The following is a 20,104-nucleotide window of genomic DNA, read 5'->3' on the forward strand; positions in this document are numbered from 1 at the left end:
GAGTAGGTCATTGGCCCTTCTTTTTTTATAATTTTACATGGTATCAGAGTCACAGGAGGCGTGTTGAAATGTCTCACATCGACAATATCTATGAAGAAAAAAAAAAGAGTACCCTAATCCCACTCCAATTACTGAGTTGGGGACAATATCAGTGTGAAACGTAATGAATTGAAGATAAAGATTTTAACCACTAGGGCAATCAAAAGAATATATGCATCTTACATGTAATAAATCTCTCTTATCCTCTATAGAAATATCACAAAAACTTTTTGTTACTCAAAAACCTGAACAGTATACATTAAATTTCCAAAGACCAATTAAGCCTCTTCTCTCTTTGCTCTCAAGATGAGAGACATCTTTCTTCTTTCCCTAATTTTCAAATCCTGATATATGAATTATTTACAAAAAATGACATCCTTGCCCAAGTACCAATTTGTGCTAATTAGGGTTTGGATTAGCCAGAAAGTATGCCAAAACGCCAACAAATGGTGCATTAATGTAAGTGGTCGGCTCAGATTTCTTAAAGTCTGCACGATCATCCCCATAAAAGTCGTCTTCTCCTGGACCTCCCACGAGGGCACCCACAAGAACATTAGGGTTAGGGCCTGAAGAGTTGAAGTACACTGAACCTTCCTTGCAAGCAATGGCTTGGGGGTGGTCCTTGATAGATGGCAACGAAGAGCCACGGTGGTGAATGCGTTGCGGAAAATGGTCACCATAGCCAACCATGTATGACAATCCCATTGGATTATCACCCAAAATGTAATCAACTTGTTTCTTGGCGATTTGGCATAGGGTCGCTGGACTGACGTTTATGTTGCCGCAGTTTAGGGACTGCGAGGTCCGTGAAAGGTAATTCGCGTAAACAAGTAATAGGAATGTGATGGAAGTTACATGCTGCAAATTGCTGCCTCCCGGCTTATAGATGAGTCCGCCGGGAGTGTACTCGATGTGGGAGGATGATGAGCCCGGAATTAACGTGCACATGAAGCTATCTGCCGATGCTTTGTAGGATTCGAGATTGTACATGTTGCCTTCTAAGACTTGCTAAGAAAGAAAAGAAAAGAAAAGTTTATGCTTTTGATAAAGTTAATTTCAAAATTCAGATTTTCTAATTATATTTTATGCGCTAATATCGTGTTCATTTTAAAAGAATGTGCTATAAAATCGGTACAAAAATATAACCAAAGATTCTATTTCATATTATATATATGTTGAGAAATTTTAATCTGACCTTGGAGACTAGAACATTTAGGCCAGCATGCTTGTTGTCCCAACCAAATTCGTTTATGTTGTCATCGGCACCAAGAGTTTTACCATTGTTTTGTATGTAGTCTAGGTAACCACTCTCTTGAGTGACCCTACTCAACCATGCTGCCCCCCACAGCAACTCGTCCTACCAAACATCACAAGATGAATTAATTTTAAGTGCAATTCAAAATAAGTGGATGCATGTTGCATGTATTATGTTTTAAAAATAAATAAATAAAAATAAATAGAAATGCTTGTATGTGTGTGTGTGTGTGTATATATAGACTTACTTGATAACCATCAAAATCACAATAAAATGGGCAGACACCATCTTTAATGTTAGAATTATCACTATAAGCACCTCTGTGAGTATCAGCAAACTCAAAGGCCTTCTTGGCATTTCTTAACAATGTGTCCGAGTACCCGGGATCGGATGATCGGAATGCCACCGACGAAGCCGCTAGGGCCGCTGCTGTCTCGCCTGCGACTTCAGAAGCGGGATTGGGCGAATCCACGGCATATACAGTCCTGGTTGTGTCCATGTCTTCAGGTCTTTCCCAACAGTTATGGTCTATAATTGGGTCACCAACCTATTATTCCATGAAAACAAAGTTATACCCACAAAAAAAGGCCAAATTTTGCTTGTCATTAGCAACATAAACATTATTTGAATCGGTTTATTAGTGGGCAACTGTTCTATATATTCGGACTTATTTTGTATTAAGAAATTTGAGGACTATTTGTGTCCTTTCCGTATGGAGCATAAAGCTTGATGAGACAAGTGTTTGTCCCATGCAGGCAAGATGCAACTCACGGACTTTAGGGTCAAAAAGTGGGATGGACGTCCGTCCACCCATAGATGATAATTATTTAAGACTAAATGGTTCACATTCCTTTGTGATAATTATTTCTAAACACTTTATTCGAATAATTTTCTTTTGGATGAATATTAGAGTTAAGGTGGTAATATACAGTCAGATATAATTTTTTTTTTATCGTATATCTAACTGTTAAAATGATGAATGTATTAAATAAATATATATATTAGTAACCAATGTGTTGAGAAGAAAACTATGAAAAAATCACAACTATGTAAATGCAGCAAAAGGAAAGTGATAAATACTTCAAAACTTTTTAAGTAAAGTATTTCATCAGATGTATATGTTAAACTTCAAATTCTGGAAACCAACAAATAGAGTACACTTGTGGAAAGGAGGGAACTCAATTTATCTTTCCTCCACAGTTAAGATTTGATAAATTCAAGGTCTGGGATTCTGTTGTCGTAAACTTTGTCAAATTTTATAGGCAGACAGATGCAATGCAATGCAATGCCATGCACGCAATTCCAAGGGAAGGGATCAAAAGAAACTTGTTAGATTCTTTCTGGATAAAACTGGGGCCACGGGGCCAGTACCTGACAAGACAATGAGACACTGACCCAGTGGACTACATTAGACGGAATTGGATCCTCCCCCGAGCCCAAGGAGAAGATCATCCTGACCAACGAACGAAGACTGTTAGATTTTTATTCAATGGCTATAAACAGGAGGATCCTTTTAAAATTATAATAATTATAGCCGTTGGATGAAAATCCAACGATCCTTCCTTGGACAGGAGGATCCTCTCCTTGGGCTCAGGAGAGGATCCAAATGAGACCACATAACACAACCTACATTCCTCCACCTATTCGTATTTATATGAAGAAAACTTTAGCTCTTACAAAATTACAATTTACTATGTATGTTCAGATTAGTTTGATGATTTTTTTGTTATATTAATTTGCAAGTAAAAAAAATGACTTCTTACTTGCGTGTAAGGATTCAAACAATGTTCTTCACACATTACTATTTTCAATCAAGACACATCTATGACTGTGTATACATAATCAAGATTTCTTCTTATAGCAAATTCTAATTTGAAATATGTGCATATATTTTAATTAAGCATTCATACGTGTACATTTTAAAGTGTAATTTGCAGATAAAAAAAACCTACTACTAATTGCTAATTAAAGGTAAAGAGTGAAGCATTGTTCAGTCACATGTATATAACTAGTTCAACCAAGACGAAGACACATTAACTTTTCCACCCACTCCCCTTACCACCCCACCATAACCACAACCACAATTATTAAATTTACTTTATTTACCAGTTACCTGCACAAAAATCCGGTTAGGCTGAGACACAGTCTTGAGCAAGTAATCCGTGGCCCAGCGGATTGCCACGAGAGCGTTCCTCAGCTCATTGGGAGGCATTGAATCTCCAAACTCTATCACACTCCAAGCCAGCATTGTCGTCGTGAACGCCATCGGAAAACCAAACTTGACATTATCACCGGCGTCGTAATAGCCGCCGGTCAAGTCTGTGTTGTACGTCCACCCGTCACTGAGTCCTGAATTGGCACGCCATGATTGGCGCTGGTCCTGAGGCAAGACCCCCGACCTCTGCCCCTCGAAGAATAGTATGGCCTTGGACAATGCCTCTTGGTAGTCATGGCTTGATGATGCAACGCTTGGGAGCTCGATGAGGGCAACTAGGGTAAAAACGGAAGCAAAAAAATGAGGGAAGGAGAGGGTTTTTTTCATGGTTTTGGAAACTGGGTTGGTTTTGTTTTGGTGAGTTTTTGTAGTGTCTGATAAATAGTGTGAGTTTTTTTTTCTGGTTTTGGTTCAGTTTGTTGGGAGGTAGGTTTTTATATATATGTGCAGTCTGTCTTGGGGGTGTCACGGGAAAGGGAGGTGAGAGGGATTTGGAGGGAAGAGAGAGAGAGGGAGCGAGGGAGGGGAGGGAGGCGTGTGAGCGCCGACAGGTGAGTAGACTGAGTGTCAGTGAACTCACATGCGTTACACAAATAGTGATTCTGTGATTATGTGAGAGTGCACAGTACTTCACTTTTAAATACGATGCTTTTGTGTGGGGACAGTTGCTAAAATAAAAGTTAGTGCTCCGGACTATAAGACTGAGACTCGTAGTAAAAGGGATAAATGAAGACTAAAGAAAACTTGAGAAGAGGTTCTAAAATAGATACGGAGTATTTGGAGTTAACAAAAAATTTAATGTAAAATCAAACATAGTAGCTTTTTAAGATTTTTATATTCGACCTTACTTAATAAGATAAGATTTTGTTATTATTGTTGTAACCTTATTTCGGTTAGAGAATCTTAATAAGTTTGCTTCCTACTGCAAATTACAACACTAGAGAAGTAAAAACGAGTGAGTATACTCAGACTCAGTATAAGTGTGGACTGTAAACTCAAATATTATTGAGTTGATTCTTTGTGAAGCAAATAAATATTTGAAATTACCTTATGCTTATGATTTGCAATTGTACATATGTTTGGAACTTACATATCTAACAAAGAAGTAGTCGTGAGCTTTTATTTCGTTATAAAATGTCTACCACCGATCTAATTCAAGTTTTATTCAATATTGTGATTGCACCTAGAGAAAGTTTGAATCATATGATTAGGTTTTGTTATATGGTCAAAATTACATCCATATTTTGGGCTTATAACATTAAATCTTAAAATCCAAATGCTTAACTTCCAGTTCTAAGGCAACACAATTTTTTTTAACAAACAATATTATCTACATTAAGGGGTTCGGGCTTAAAGTGCGAAGAAATATGTGTTTTCGTAGGAGAGTTCATCTGGTTCAGGATTTGGCCATAACATCTGAGAATGCAGAGTAGACTAAGCCTCACAATTAGCTAGTCATAAAATTGTGATTCAAATTCGTCTTTGGCAATAATCGAACCTATAACCTTTCACTTACAAGTGAATATGAATACCATTAGATTGTAATATAAAGCAGCAAGACAATACTATTTTGACTATTAACATATGAGAGTAGGGTATGTTTCGTATTTCATCATGTATCAAAGTGTGCTAGAGTAATTTGATAGGCTAGCTTAGTGGATTTTTAATAGGATAACCTTGTTTTGCATGTACATTTTATGTTATTTGCTCGGATCACTATATATGAATTCCTAAAGTTACAAATTTCTTTATAACAAATGTACAGTAGAGAGTACCTTTACAGTAAGATTCCTATCTCCTTGTCCAAGGCACTTATGTCATGTTTACGTAAGGGTAATCGGAATAAAGAAAGGGAATTGAATTCCGATTACGGAGTATTCCGGTGTTTACTAAATATTAAGGAATCAAAAAAGTGGTGGAGCCCACACGAAACAAGGAATCCAATTCCTGAAATTGGAGGAACCGGATTCCCTAGTTTTGTGAGGTATTTGAATTCCCTAAGGGCAAGGGAATCAGGAATGCATCTTTTATTCCAATTATGCCCTCACTTGTTTCTTATTATCCCAACATTGCCCTTCATTTGACACTCATTATGTCATTTTTAATAAATAAATAAAACCTATTTATATTTTTTTATATAGATAATTTTAATTAAGAATTTAATTTAATTAATTAGTATGAAAATAATTTATTTATGTAAGGGCAATTTAGTCATCAACTTAGTTTTCATTCCGATTGAAGTGAATTAGTAAACAACTTATATAGACTCAATATCATTTTTGCCATCTTTTAATAAATAAATAAAACCTATTTATACATGCTTATATAGATGAATTTTATTATATAAATTTAATTAAGAATTTAATTAAATTAATTAGTATGAAAATAATTTATTTATGTAAGGGCAATATAGTAATCAACCTAGTTTTCATTCCGATTGAAATGAATTAGTAAACAACTTATATGGACTCAACATCATTCCTACTCCGATTCCTGACAGTTTTAGTAAACAACTTCAACAGGAATCTGATTCTGATTCCACCTCATTTCAATTCCTCCTCAATCCAATTCCTCCTCAATCCAATTCCTCTCAATTTGATTACGGATTAGTAAACGCGCCATTAGAGTTAGAGAGGCGGTGCTGTGCTTACACACTCAATAATTTATGCCTTTTTGGCAAAAGTAGTTCTTTGTTTGTGGGATATAATTTGCTTGGAACTGTCAAACTTATTAAGCAAGGGAGGAGAATTATCTTTCCTCCTATTCTCTCTCTTCTTCTCTTTCTTTCTGTTTGAACGGTCAATATTAAGTCACGTCAACATTTTAAATTGATATTTTTTATAAAAAACAATGTGTGAGAGAATGGGAGAGAAGGAGATGAGAATATGAGGAGAGAGAATCCTACTCCTTCAGCAAGAACGTAGAATTTCCCTTAATTTCATTGAAGGTTTTTTATCATCCTTGAAATTGACCTAACTTCTATTTTAGTATTTCAATTTTAAATTAATCAATGTCGTCTCTAAAATTGGTTGTTGCAAATTAATTTAGTCATGTAGTTACGATTTTGTTAGTGAGTTAACATGATACGCATGTAATTCTTCAAGTCCGTACCAATAAAAATTCAAGCAATTATAAGTAAAGTCTCTATTATATTAAATCATATTTTGGGTAAGGAGGATCACAAGGTTGTTTGAATTTGGTGGGGTTCTATGGGGAAGGGAAAAAAGAGTGGAGAGCCTTGAATTTGGGTAAGAGGATCACGAGGTTGTTTGATTTCCATTATGGTACTAGCTCTTTTCAAAAGTTCTAAAATTTTGAATCCTATTAGATGTAAGTGTGGTGATTTTTGTTGAAAGACAAATCTTGGTAAAGGACATCCAATTAAATAAACAAACAAATTAAGTTTTTATATCTATCCCGAAAACCACAATTCATTCGCGTCCCTTTTGATTGATCTAATTGGATTAACAAATGGAGTTTTTCCCCCTTCTTCATAATTTTTGTAAATTGCTTGATCTCAATTTTACGATCCTCAGTTATGTCACGTGTATTATATTAATCATTTTGTCAATTATTTTGTATGTCTTAAACAGCTTGATACACATGCACTAGCCATTTTATCCTCAAATAGACGTCCAAATATAAAGTGGTGTGACTAAATGATTGAAGCCATACAAGTAACACAGTTGAAGGGCCAAAATTTTTAAAAATTTAATTGAAGGAACCAAAGAAAACACAACTGATTACAAGGATCACTATTTTTTTTCTAGATTTTCTACGCGCACATAGTGAGTAAGGTATCCTATACTAACCCGAGTAGTTTAGAACGTACTTAATGACCACACAACGCGTTGAACAGTAGTGAGCAGACTCGAACATCTTTGCTCATTTGGCACATGCTCCATCACACAACCAAATCGATCACTACATTAAGTAACTGATAAAAAAGAGAACATAACCAAACGATCAAATAAAAAAATATAATGATCATGCCTTCAAGTCACCGCAACATAAAAAAAGAAAGAAAAAAGATTAGGTCAGTGAGCGTGAAGGTCTTATACACCAACTGTTGGTGGCAGCAGAGTTGCCGCCCTGTGAGGAAAGTTGGAAACCACTAGCATGCATCGATATACAAGTTTCAGATGTGGATATATAGCCTGACCTCTGTAAAGTTGCTATGTAAAGTGCCAGGTATAAAATATCAATGATATCGGAAATATCGGTAGTCCAAAAATACGAAAATATCGATGGAAATATCGGGATATTATCGATATCGATAAAAATTGAATAAAAACCACGGAAATTGTAAGAAAAACTTGAAAATTTTTATTGAAACTTTGCAAGATGTTTATTTAGTCAATTATCTATTAGTTTATCACAAAAAATTAGAAGGAAATGCATTGCATGATAGATTTAACTGATTTAAGTTGATTATTTTGTCTTGTAAAAAATTGTACAAGTTGTAAAAGTTGTCAGGGTTTTGAATTATTTGGATGCTCTTTTTTTCTCACACGCCACCCACCACACACACACACAGAGTCAGAGACTCTCACATCACACGCCACCACACACGCACACAGAGACCTCAGTCTCTCTCTCTCTCTCGATCCTTCTCTTTTCTCCCTTCTCCCACACAAATGCATAGAGACCTCAATCTCTCGATCATTCTCCCACATGGCCTTCTGCTCCTCCCTTGCCTTCCTCCTCGTCCGGACCTTCTGCCTCGTCGGCACCGTCTCCGTCTCCCGTGACCTCTACCCCCTTCGTAGTACTCCGTCAACGACATCATCATCACCATCTAAACCTCGTCTTTCTCTCCTTTTCTCTAGGTGCAACTAGGACAGTGGAACCCATGAACTCTCTGGCGAGGCCGTGAGTGTCGAGGAACTTTCCGAACACCTTCGACCGTTTCACGACAAACGGAAGTTATAAAAACATTCCTCTCGTCTTGTATTTCATTTTGATACCTAGATCGGAGTCTAGGGTGCTCTTTTACAGTCGACCGGAGTTGTAGAAACTCCGATGTTCTTTTCCGATTCGCACCAGCCAAAAATATCGCGATATTATCAGTAATATTGCGATATTATCGATATTATCGATAATATCGCGATATTTGGATGATATTTCAGTGGATACGTGTGAAAATATTGGTGTCTCACAAAAACGATATTTTCGACGAAATATCGCCGATAATATCGAAATTTCAGACATTGGTAAAGTGGCATGGACGGATTACGACATCTTAAAATATTTATCAAGTGTAAAAACACCCTGTCAGTTGAGTAAGTTCTTATACGCACAATACTTGACTACTATTTTTGTGCTGACTTGGGAGGTTGAAAATATCCAATACCCTGTATATTACACAAGCCGAGGTCTAGCAGGCCCAGAACACGCTATCTCGAAACAGAAAACTTCAGACTCTCGCTTAAAGTTAAATAGCAGAGCGGAAGCTGGGGCCATATTTTCAAGGTCAGTCAATAGTCATCCTAATTGGTCGAGCTAGGTGAGTTCGCACTAAACTTCCGACCAATATCAGCTTTATCTCAGAATTTTCTTTTCGTAATGGAGTTGCTGAGAGCCCTTCCCGGACTCTATCACCATCTAAGAACAAAGCTTCCATCTTGATGGAGGGATGGGTTGTTTGGGTCCTTTATGTGGATGAGGCATCCAATCGCCAAGGTTGTGGAGCAGATCTAGTCTGAATCACTCCAAAAGGACCAATCTAGAGAATGCTCTAAGATTTAAGTTCAATGCTTCCAATAAGGGTGCCGAGTACAAGGTTAGAGAACATAAGAGCATATTCACTAGCCAAGCTTTAACACACGATGAATATACCAAGAGAATCGTTCCTATCGAATATTTGAAGAATCCTAATGTTCAAGGTTAGACGGCTGAGGTAATGAACATTGCTACCGAACTGAGTTGGATGACCCCCATTTTCAACTTTCTAAAAGGAGGTGTTTTCCTGAAGGACAATTTGGATGCTTGGAAACTTCGGCTTAGGTCATCTGGATATTGCATTATCAATGGCAGGTTATTCAAGTGTGATTTTTTCATATCCTACTTACAATATGTGATACCAGAGGAAGGTTTGGTCATTCTAAGAGAAGTTTATAGGGGTATGTGAAAACCAAACCGCTTCACAGAATCACAATCTATGATGATGAAGATCCAACATGAATATTTTTCGGGCGACGATGAAGGCAAACGCTCAGAAGTTATCCAGAGAATGTAAACCTTGAAAACTCTTGAGCACTCATCCTCATCGTCCCTCAGAACGTTTGACACCGATGATTAGCCCTTGACCCTTTGCACAATGAGATTAGACCTGATCGGCGCACTCTGTGATGAAAGAACAAGGTCAGGTTTGATATCGTAATTGTAGATTACTTTACGAAGTTGGTAGAGGCGGTACCTTTTGAGGCAATAGTCTGTGAATTTGTTTGGAAAAATATCATATGCCGCTTGGAAATTCCCCGAGTACGTTTTTACCGACAAAGGCAAGCAGTTTTATAATGCTAAACGCCGCGAATTTTGCTCTGGTTTCTTAAAATTAAGCTCCACTTTACCTCTGTTGCTCATCCCCAAGGTAATGGGGCGTGGGTGGTGCTGTGGATAATGTGGTGGCAGCTGCAATAGTGACGACGGTGGTGTCATACATTATTTTATCTTAAAGATCTAATTTTGTTTTACAATGTATCTTTTGTTTTTTACTATTTTGAAATATATTTTTGAGAATTATAAAAAAATCAATATAGTGTTTCATATAGGTGAGGCCAAATACTTTTTTTGTATTTTAATTCTTAAAAGCAATATGGTAATTGTATTTTCCATCTGTTTTTCATATTCTTTCTAAATTTTCTATTAAAACGCAAGTGATCATTTACCACAGTGAAGAAAATGAGTTATGTCATTGCATCTCGGCGTGAGTTTGAACTTCGTTGCCCCTCTATTATAATATCTAACCACTAAGCTATCATCTTTTCATTAAAAAATTAAAAATTAAAAATTAAAAAAGAAAGAAAAAAAGAACCAATTGAGAATGACCTGGCCGAAACCATGGTCTAAAATATCCATAATATCCTGATATTTCCATCGAAATTTCCATGTTTTTGGACTACCGATATTTCCGATATCATCAATATTTTAGACCTTGCTAAGTCACTCATGTATCTTACCATGCAATGTATAAAGTGTAAAATATTGTACTAATTCATTATACATAAATGATTATGGTGTGTTTAAACTTCTTTAATTAATTACTACATATTTTTTACACTCACAATGTTTGCCAGCTCGCTATATAATTAACTTAAATCAGTTATATCTATCATGCAATGCATTTCCTTCCAAATTTTTGTGATAAACTAATAGATAATTGACTAAATAAACATCTTGCAAAGTTTCAATAAAAATTTCCAAGTTTTTCTGACAATTTCCGTGGTTTTTATTAAATTTTTATCGATATCGATAATATCCTAATATTTCCATCAAAATTTTCGTATTTTTGGATTATCGATATTTCCGATATTATCGATATTTAATACTTGACCCAAAGATACGTGGGTAATGCTCAATGAGAGTGACTTAGCCCAACACTTGAGAATGGGCTTGTACGGAAAATTACATAAAATCCAGTCGAGCCGCAACCAACAATCCCAAAATCACAATCGACGCTCTGCGGCTCTCCGTCTACATATCGCAGTCTCAGAGGCTGAGAGCACTCTCTTCTCTCTCTTTCTCTCTCTCTCTCTCTCTCTCCCTGCAAAATTCTTCACTTCGTCGCTGCTATACAAAGTCACAGTAGCACCACCGTCTGTGTAGCTGTTTGGCTCAGGTTCCTTCTTGTTCTTCTTCTTCATTGCACTTTCCCTTATTTACCATTTCTAGGGTTAGGGCTAATTTCGTTGTGTAATTGGGTATGTATATGTTGAGTTGAATTAATTTACATTACTTTGGTCAAATGTCGAATTTGAATTGGGTTTTCGTCTGCTCTGAATTTTCTGTGATTTTGAATCGCTCAGACCATGTATTGTTGATGTTACAGCTATATATTGTGTAAATTCACATACATGTAGGTTGAATTTTGTGAGAGTGTCAATTGAATATGCATGCTCTTGGAATGAGAGAATCGATGGAACCAAACAGTAGATGTTTTGACCCACAGCGGGGCTAGGTTATGGAAAATTGTTTGAACAATGACCGAAACTAAATTGTTTTAGAAACTGTGGTTAGTTTTTTGTGTCATTTCGTTTCTTCCGAAGTGACTAACTGAGGGCTGGCTTAAGTTTGATAGAAAGGTGGAAGTATGTATTGAAGAAATTCAAACAGTACCTTGGGATGTAATTGCTTAGCTTTTTGCTATGGTGCATTTTTTGTTCCTGACGGTAATTTGAATTCTGAATTTGAATTATGAGGTTTTTAGGCCGTATGAAGCTGGAACAAAAAAATGTTATGTTGGAAAATTACGAGTGTCCTCGTGTTTTTAAAAAATATTTTTTAATTTTCGCATCCAAATACAAATATTGCATTGCCTACATAGTGTTTTGTTTTTGGTTCTGTTTTTTTTTCAAATTTGTTTCAACTATATGGTCAACTGGTTCTTGGCTCATTAAGATTTGCATGGGAAGTCTTTGCATCTCCTCTCACCCTCAACTTCTTTTCTGAAACATGCCCCTTTTAAGAAAAGCATGTTGTTTACCACTAATAGACATTTGATATTTATCAAAAGGAACTGGTTTCCGTTCATCCATTTCAAATCACATTTGGATTTTTTTAATCAAGAAATTAAATAAAACCATTTCTTGGGTTTTAAGAGTTATCTTCTCAAAATTACCTTTTTTCAAATTATCTTATAAAAAAATTAATTCCCAAAAGTAAGCTTGCACCTTCTGCATCTCTTCCAATCTCCATTTTCCACTTTCAATGTTGTTTCCATTTTTTATTTTCTTGTTTGGTTGATCAGGAAGATGTGATTGGATTTTCTCCAACCATATTCATAGTGTCATTAGACACATCCAACTCCTTACACCACCATGAATTTATATTGTTGCAAGACCAGATTAGATGATGATTAACACATCAGAGTGCCTTTGGGAGACATATGCAGAAGATATTTTTTTTAAATGAAGGCTTTTATGGCTGATGGATGAGAGAGGTAGTTACCACTTAAGTTGGTTGCATAAGGAGCTTTGCTTCTTGAATATGGATAGGCAAAGAAAGATTTGATATGCAATATAATATATTGATTGTATATTGAGTCTCCTGATAGGATTAAAAGCACACCACAAAGTAGCACACAAATGTCCTATTGATTTTCCTTATTAACACTAAGATTTGTCAATTGTAGCATATGAAAATAAGGGTCTTTCCCGCAGAATATTGTTTTATCTAACTACTTAAAATGTCACAAAAACTGGTTGCTGTCCCTACTGACCAGCCACCGAAAAATAATTATTAGACCGACTTACACTAATCTAAAGTCTACGAAATTTTATATGTAGACACTAGACACATAGAGCTACACTTCTACAAATGTTTGGGATTTTTGGAGTTGATTTGCTATTTAAATTAAATCAAACAAAAACAGGACAGAAACAAATTTTAAGTAGTTCACAAATTAAGAAAAACGAGTTAGGGGAATTGCTATCTACCACCAAATAATCATGCAAACATGTTATGTTTCATTCAAATTCCTTTTATTTCCGGATGAAGATGCTCAAGTTGGCTCAATGTTAGACTCAACCTATTACTCTTTCTTATGTAGTATGTTAAGAGAATGACGTTTTGAATTTAACTTAGTTCCTAGCATGCAATCTAGAATGGCGTGTTCATAGATTTAACAAGTAGAAATCATTAAGAACGAAAAGAGTTTGAGTCATCACAAGGCATCGTAACTACTGGCGTTGTCTTACTTATCCTAGAAATTGGTTAACATGTTAATCGCAATTAACAAGTACTACTCTAGAACGTATGTAGGTCCTCATTCGACAAGGGCATGCACACACATATTCATAGCATTAGAATCCTAGATATGCGTACTAAGTATGCATCCGTAGAAAACACAGAATTCATCAATGAGACAAGTAGTGAACCAATTTTCATCCATTCATAAAAGTAATTCATACGAAATGTCATAACAAACTTGCAATCATATTGGGGGCTTCAAAACAGCCCCTAACTACTAAAAATTTAGTTACACACAATCCTTAAATAAAAACAAAAGATAGACATGAGTTTGAGAAGATAGAACCGAAAGAAATCAACTGAGGCATCCCCCTCCTCTTTCCTTTCTTCCCCAATGCTGCTTTTAAACCAATTCTTGCTGCATCATTTTCTTCTCCTTAATTCACCCACTAATAGCCATTTAGTGATGACAATAAGTGAGAGGAAATGGTAAAACAATTGTAACTCTTTGGGTAGCCTTTATGCCAATTACTCTCTCTTAATCCTCATTTTTGATTCCATTCCCTTTTATAAGTGTCCGTTGACTTGTTCTTGGCTGCATCAGTTTTGGCTGCTAGATTTAATGGGTTTATTGCTTTCATTGCAGTTACAAACTGCTCAGCCTCTTGGTAACCTTTCAGTGTTAAAACGGCCATAACTTCTTCTAGAAAAATGATATTAACAATCCGCGAAATGCTCCAGAAAATAGACAGCCGTAGCTTTCCAAGCATGTAAGGCTCATTCTCTAATTCATTCTGAGCTGTTCGCAACTTGCTTCCAAAGTCAGCTGATCTGCACAGGCAGTTTTGACGAATTTGTTACTTAAAATCCCACTTGTGCTATTTTTCTTTTCTTTACTTGACAAATCCTACAAAGCACAAAAACAAAGTAAATAGCTCAAAAATATAAGGAACTAACTAAGAAAAGACAAGTGAATTTGATGTAAAATATATGTAAATATGAGCTTATCATCTCCCGCGGGTAATTAAAATTAATGCTAACGTTATTTCTGTACATACCTATGCTTTACAAAGAAAAATTGGTCTTACAGGGAGGCTCTAAACATCCAATGCTAAATGTTGTTCGTCTGAAAATAGGGAACTTTTCATCCAACTTTCAAGCACTATGAGGTCTCCAAGTTTAATGTTGATTTTTCATAGGAATTGCTGCAGATTTTTACAATGGACAAATGTTGCCAGCTTTCTGATTTTCCCTGTGGTTCTCTTCGAAATTCTCGACTTATACCATGTGATTTACTTCTAGTTGTTTGAGAGTGTCTGCCCTAGACCTACTTGCAACCTAACACTCATATTTTCCAATGAGCATACTTTTTCCCTTGCTTTACTGTTGTACAAGATCAAGTTACTATCTAATGATCAATCAGTTTAGATGGTTTCAAGAAGTTGGAGTTTAGAGAGTGTCTGTTGGTTGATGTAAGCTTAAGTTTTGACGGGAATGCCAGATTGACTTTCTTTTGAAGGATGTGGTTGAGAAACCGGGTATTTAGTATCTGGGTTCTGAGTGTGGTGGTAAATAATTCTTGTGAGATGGATTGCTTGTTGAAACTTTTCTGTACTATGTTGGGATTTGGTGTTTTCTGTTATGAAGGGAATGTAGTTGGTTTGGTTTTGAGTCGTTTGACTCATGGTATAATCTTGGGTGTGGTTGTAATGTGGGTGTGGTTGTGATGTGGACAGGGAAGAGGCAGCAGCTGTGTGGTGTTGGTTGTGGTGGTGTTTTTCATTCAATCAGTGGAGCTAGGTCTTTTTAAGAATTAATTAACATGAGTTCAGACAGCAGGAGCCGGAGCAGGAGCAGGAGCAGGAGCCCTTTGGATCGGAAGATCCGTTCTGATCGCTTTTCCTACCGTGATGCACCTTACAGGAGAGATGGAGGACGTCGGGGTTTCAGGTTTTATGGCTTTTGACTATTTTTTCTTTGTTCTCGTCCTTATAAAATTGGGTTGGTAAGGAGAAAATAACCTTTCAATCCATTGGAGATGGTCTCGAATGTTACTATCAACCCGTATGTGTTGGAGTAAGACCACTACTTGAATATACCTGTGAAAACTTTATGGAGTTGATATATGATAATTTTGCCTATGGATAATTATTTTCTTTGCTTTGTTGGACATTTATTTGGAGCTTTGTAAAGCTTTCAAATACCAATACCAATCATATTGATTGATTAATCACATACTTCAGTGTAAATCCTTTTGGTTGTAGAGGGACTGCCAGCGGTGCACAAAAGTTGTGTATATTTTACCTTTTGTTTTATCATTTACATTTATCTCAGTGCATGTGTCAACTCCGTGCTGTTTTGCAATTTGTTGGATGCTTAACTCTCAGAGTGCTTAGTCTCATGTTTTGAATTTTTCTTTCTTCTATTGAGGCTCTGATTTTTATAACTCAAAATCATGGAGTTAATTTAATAGGTGACCCTCATTAACTAGTTATGTTTTGAAATTTGGAATGCTGTTGTTTTTCTGATAAGAACTTAATGTATTTTTTGTTTTTTTGCCAGCCGAGACAATCTGTGCAAGAACTGCAAACGGCCAGGTCATTTTGCTAGAGAATGCCCGAATGTTGCAATTTGTCACAATTGTGGTCTTCCTGGGTACGGAAACTTATTCTGCCTCATAATTGGACATCATGATTTTCCATTATTTTCTTTTTCTCCATTATTTATTATTGCCTTATCGTTTTACTTTTGAAGGAATCTGTTTATTAAATTATGGTGTTTGTTTTGTTTGCACCTTTTGCTTTCTGGGAGGGTTTGAAGATGTTAGGGTTCCAGAATTTGTAGAGTTAAAATCCATGAAAAGTTAGAATCTAGCTAGTTAATGCTTTTGGCTTTTTAGCTAAAATGGTTCCTGAGATTTGAATAACTCCTCACTTTGATCCCTAACATTTGGAATCAATAGAAGTGGTCCCTGAGATTGTCTATCATCAATCATTTTGATCCTTAGGTGAAAAATTATGTTAAATAAGGATCAAAATGACAAAAATACCCTCAATTTAATAAACAATAGGCCAAAATAATTTGACAAAAATTGGGGTATTTTTTTCATTTTATCCTTATTTTATGGAGATTTATCATGGAAGGACCATAATGATTGATTGTGGACAAACTCAGGGACCAATTCTATCAATTTCAAATCTTAGGGACCAAAGTGAGGAGTTATGTAAATCTGAGGGACCATTTTGGCTAAAAAGCCTTAATGCTTTTAGTCTAGAGATACACATCCTGAGTATGTAAATTTTCTGTTAAAAATGCATCTACATCGCAGTTCTGTCTTCGCCCTCCTTTTTGCAGCAAGTCAAATGCCATTGCTTCTGCTACTGAGCGGTCCATTTCCATCAAAGTAATTCCAATAATTTAAAACTGTTGTTTCTATCCCCATTTTTCTATTCAGATATTATTTCACCTCCATAATAAAAAAAACAGTTTGCATTCTTAGTTATAACAGCATCTTCTCCTCTACCATTCCCGTCTTCAATGGTTAAACCACTATTGCCACCATACAGTACTAGCTATAAACTACACGTACTGTAGCACCATTAGGCTTGGTGTAATGATGGCACTATTTTTGTAACCATTTTGAGATAACCAGAGCTACCACTTTATGCCTCATCAGTTTCCCACCATCCCACAGCTACTGGAATCGGTTGTCAACTTATTGTCTTTGTCCCCTTCAGTGTATGTCACCTCTGCCTCTAATACGCTGTTGCATCTGTTTTCCCTTGCACTACTTTGGACAATGTATGGCTGCCAACACTACCACTTTCATCTCCCTTTCTCTCTTAACTGTGTTTCAAGAGTATTGACAAAAGAATTTAAGAAAATATCTACAATCCCAGAGAAATATGCATGTTCCCCAGCAATAATTCAGTCCCCACTCTCCAGGCTCTTAGGATTGCTTTAATATTTGAGCATTATCTCTGTGAGACTCTTGACGGGAAGTTAAAATTTTAGAGATCTTTAGGTTTTAGACATAATTAGATGATTCAGAATGTTCTGTTTTTATTTTAAACCAGACTAGCAGCACCTTGTGATGACATTGATGGTTGAACTAGTCATGTCGTTGCTTCAATAAGGTTACGTGGTTTCTTATCTCACGGGAATGATGGACCTGCCTCCTGCAGATAATTTTTTGTTTGCTGTTTATTTTAAAATGAAAATTAAATGCTGCATGCTTAACGGGAGCCTTTCATTTCTAATTGTGTAATTCGAACATTCTACTAGGCACATTGCTTCAGAGTGTACAACAAAGTCACTATGTTGGAATTGCCGGGAACCGGGTCACATGGCTAGTAACTGCCCAAATGAAGGCATTTGCCACACCTGTGGTAAGGCTGGACATCGCGCCAGAGACTGCACAGCTCCCCCAATGCCACCTGGGGACTTGAGGTTGTGCAACAACTGCTACAAGCAGGGTCATATTGCAGCTGACTGCACAAATGAGAAGGCATGTAACAACTGTAGGAAGACAGGCCACCTGGCACGTGATTGCCCGAATGAACCCATCTGCAACTTATGCAATGTATCTGGCCACGTGGCTAGACAGTGCCCTAGGGCCAATGCTTTGGGAGAGCGTGGAGGTGGAGGAGGTGGTGGTGGTGGTGGAATGGGTGGACGCGGAGGCAGTTACCGTGACGTTGTATGTAGGAACTGCCAGCAACTTGGCCATATGAGCAGGGATTGCATGGGCCCCTTGATGATATGTCACAACTGTGGGGGACGAGGGCACCTGGCATACGAGTGCCCTTCTGGAAGATTCATGGACCGCTACCCCAGGAGGTACTGATAGGTGGAAGATCATATTCCGGCATTTACCTGTCATCTCGAGCAAGCATTTCCGGTTTAGGTTTTAGATTGAAGGTTGAAACTTTAAGAGCATGAGGAGTTGAATTGATGTTGTATTAGAAGATTATTTCGATTATTTCTGAACTTTCGGCAGTTACTGCAAATATAAACTGTTGTACGTAATTGCATTTTATGTTGTGACGCCTGCAGATTTTTGTTTCACTCTTGTTAGTACCCCTAATTTGTTCTTTTTATGGTCAACATGGTGATTTGGTGTTCGCTTGTATGAGTTATTAGGAAGCTTGTGAACTCGCTGAATCGGGCGGAATTCACTTCACGTGAGCGGCCACTTGAGTTTTCGGAGGATTTTGATAAACTTTTTTGTGTTAGTTTCTCTCTACATGTAATTGTCACTTCACGCGAGGGCCACTTGAGTTTTCGGGGCCTAAGTGAAAACAAAAATACGGCTTTGTACTCTTGTATTCCATTTTTTATTTTCTTTATCCTAATTATATTATGCACCTTAAAAACTTCACAAATAAAATCAAACAAATCGTATCGGTGATAAGGGATTCCAGTTCCTAAATACCCCATTTTTCAGAATGAGAGTTCTCTTGCAATTTCATTCCAAAAAAAATCGGAATTTCAACATCCAAAATTTTAAAACGAACTCTTAACAAGCTAATGTGCGGACCAACTGACCATTTTAAATCGTAGTGGTCGATTTAGTTTGGTTTTGACCAAAGATTGAAAAAAAAAAAATTGATTCCCTCCATAAAAATAGTAGTTCTTACCTTCCTATATGAGTAGAAAAGAACTATTGAGAACATCCAAAATTTTTAACCGGAAGCTTAATAAGCTAACGTACGGATCAATTGGCCATTTTAAATCGTAGTGGCCAATTTGGTTTGGTTTTGAGCAAAGAAAAAGTCAAACAATCTAATTGAACGATAATGAATCGATTTACTTACGGTTTTAAATTTTTATAAACCGAGAAGTCGTGACACTTAAGGTTGATGGAACATTGAAGTTATTGATCTTAATTTGAGTTATCATATATTAGTAGCTAAACTTTGAAGTTTGATGACATGTTGAAGTTTAAGATAGTTTGATGTGCTAGAATATGAAAATATGTAGAAAGGGTGATTACATGTTGGAGTTTTAGGCCCAAACCACTTGAATCAAAATCATTCAACATTGATTTGGTTAAGTTTTCTTGGAAATTTTTGTCAAAATCCAACAAATTAAATTATTATATGTAATTTGCTAAGATAATAGACAATAAAGCCACTATCATGTGAAAAAGAATTTTGCGAAATTCGAGTTTGAAAAAATAATTAAAACATAAATTTCATTATTCCAAGTAGTTAAATATTTATTATGAGCGATATTACTATTTTAAGTTCTATGCGAGAGAAAATTGCTAAAGGAAAACGGGGAGGGGGATTGCAACCCTCATATGGTGATAGTGATACCACATGAGACAAGAACTTACAATAGCGGGTAGTTCATGTTAGATTCTTGTATATAGGTATGTCAAATTGCTAGATTAGCATTACTCTTAACTTGTTAAACAGGAATTCGTTGATTTACTCAAACCGACCAATTAGTTAAGAGGTTACAAACGGATTTGCCGGTTATCAATCAAACTTGTTAAGAGCCTTAAGGCTTAATCTAAACACTTGATTTTTTGTGTTGTGTATAATTTACCAGGTTTAGGACTATCAAAAGAAGGCAGGTAGTATGAGAGATTTTCTTAATGTAATCAATTTATCACATATAAAAAAAAAAACCATGTATTTTTTAAATACGTGACAACTATAAATTGAACGGTAACGGCC

General features: G+C 36.3%; 2 protein-coding genes across 2 annotated transcripts; one reads left to right on the forward strand and one right to left on the reverse strand.

The window, feature by feature from the left end:
* Positions 1-254: 254 nt before the first annotated feature.
* LOC126584963 (endoglucanase 24-like) lies at positions 255-4,098 on the reverse strand. The gene is made up of 4 exons (XM_050249344.1): positions 3,408-4,098; positions 1,542-1,841; positions 1,235-1,396; positions 255-1,047 (listed from the first exon to the last, which is right to left on the reverse strand). The coding sequence occupies exons 1-4, from the start codon at positions 3,834-3,836 to the stop codon at positions 439-441; spliced, it is 1,500 nt and encodes a 499-aa protein (XP_050105301.1). The 5' UTR covers positions 3,837-4,098; the 3' UTR covers positions 255-438.
* A 7,055-nt stretch (positions 4,099-11,153) lies between these two features.
* LOC126584964 (zinc finger protein GIS2-like) lies at positions 11,154-18,485 on the forward strand. Its single transcript, XM_050249345.1, has 4 exons — positions 11,154-11,349; positions 15,155-15,368; positions 15,981-16,073; positions 17,703-18,485. The coding sequence occupies exons 2-4, from the start codon at positions 15,241-15,243 to the stop codon at positions 18,262-18,264; spliced, it is 783 nt and encodes a 260-aa protein (XP_050105302.1). The 5' UTR covers positions 11,154-11,349; positions 15,155-15,240; the 3' UTR covers positions 18,265-18,485.
* Positions 18,486-20,104: the final 1,619 nt, after the last annotated feature.

This window comes from Malus sylvestris, chromosome 10, assembly GCF_916048215.2.
Source record: "Malus sylvestris chromosome 10, drMalSylv7.2, whole genome shotgun sequence".
Lineage (NCBI taxonomy): Eukaryota > Viridiplantae > Streptophyta > Magnoliopsida > Rosales > Rosaceae > Malus > Malus sylvestris.

Excerpts from the sequence above, each read along its gene's own strand:
- LOC126584964 (XM_050249345.1), top strand. The coding sequence starts at position 15,241 with ATGAGTTCAGACAGCAGGAGCCGGAGCAGGAGCAGGAGCAGGAGCCCT. Across the intron at positions 15,369-15,980 it reads GGAGGACGTCGGGGTTTCAG|CCGAGACAATCTGTGCAAGA; the intron begins GTTTTATGGCTT and ends TTTTTTTGCCAG. Across the intron at positions 16,074-17,702 it reads CACAATTGTGGTCTTCCTGG|GCACATTGCTTCAGAGTGTA; the intron begins GTACGGAAACTT and ends ACATTCTACTAG.
- LOC126584963 (XM_050249344.1), bottom strand. The coding sequence starts at position 3,836 with ATGAAAAAAACCCTCTCCTTCCCTCATTTTTTTGCTTCCGTTTTTACC. Across the intron at positions 1,842-3,407 it reads CTAACCGGATTTTTGTGCAG|GTTGGTGACCCAATTATAGA; the intron begins GTAACTGGTAAA and ends ATGGAATAATAG. Across the intron at positions 1,048-1,234 it reads TAAATGTTCTAGTCTCCAAG|CAAGTCTTAGAAGGCAACAT; the intron begins GTCAGATTAAAA and ends TTTCTTTCTTAG.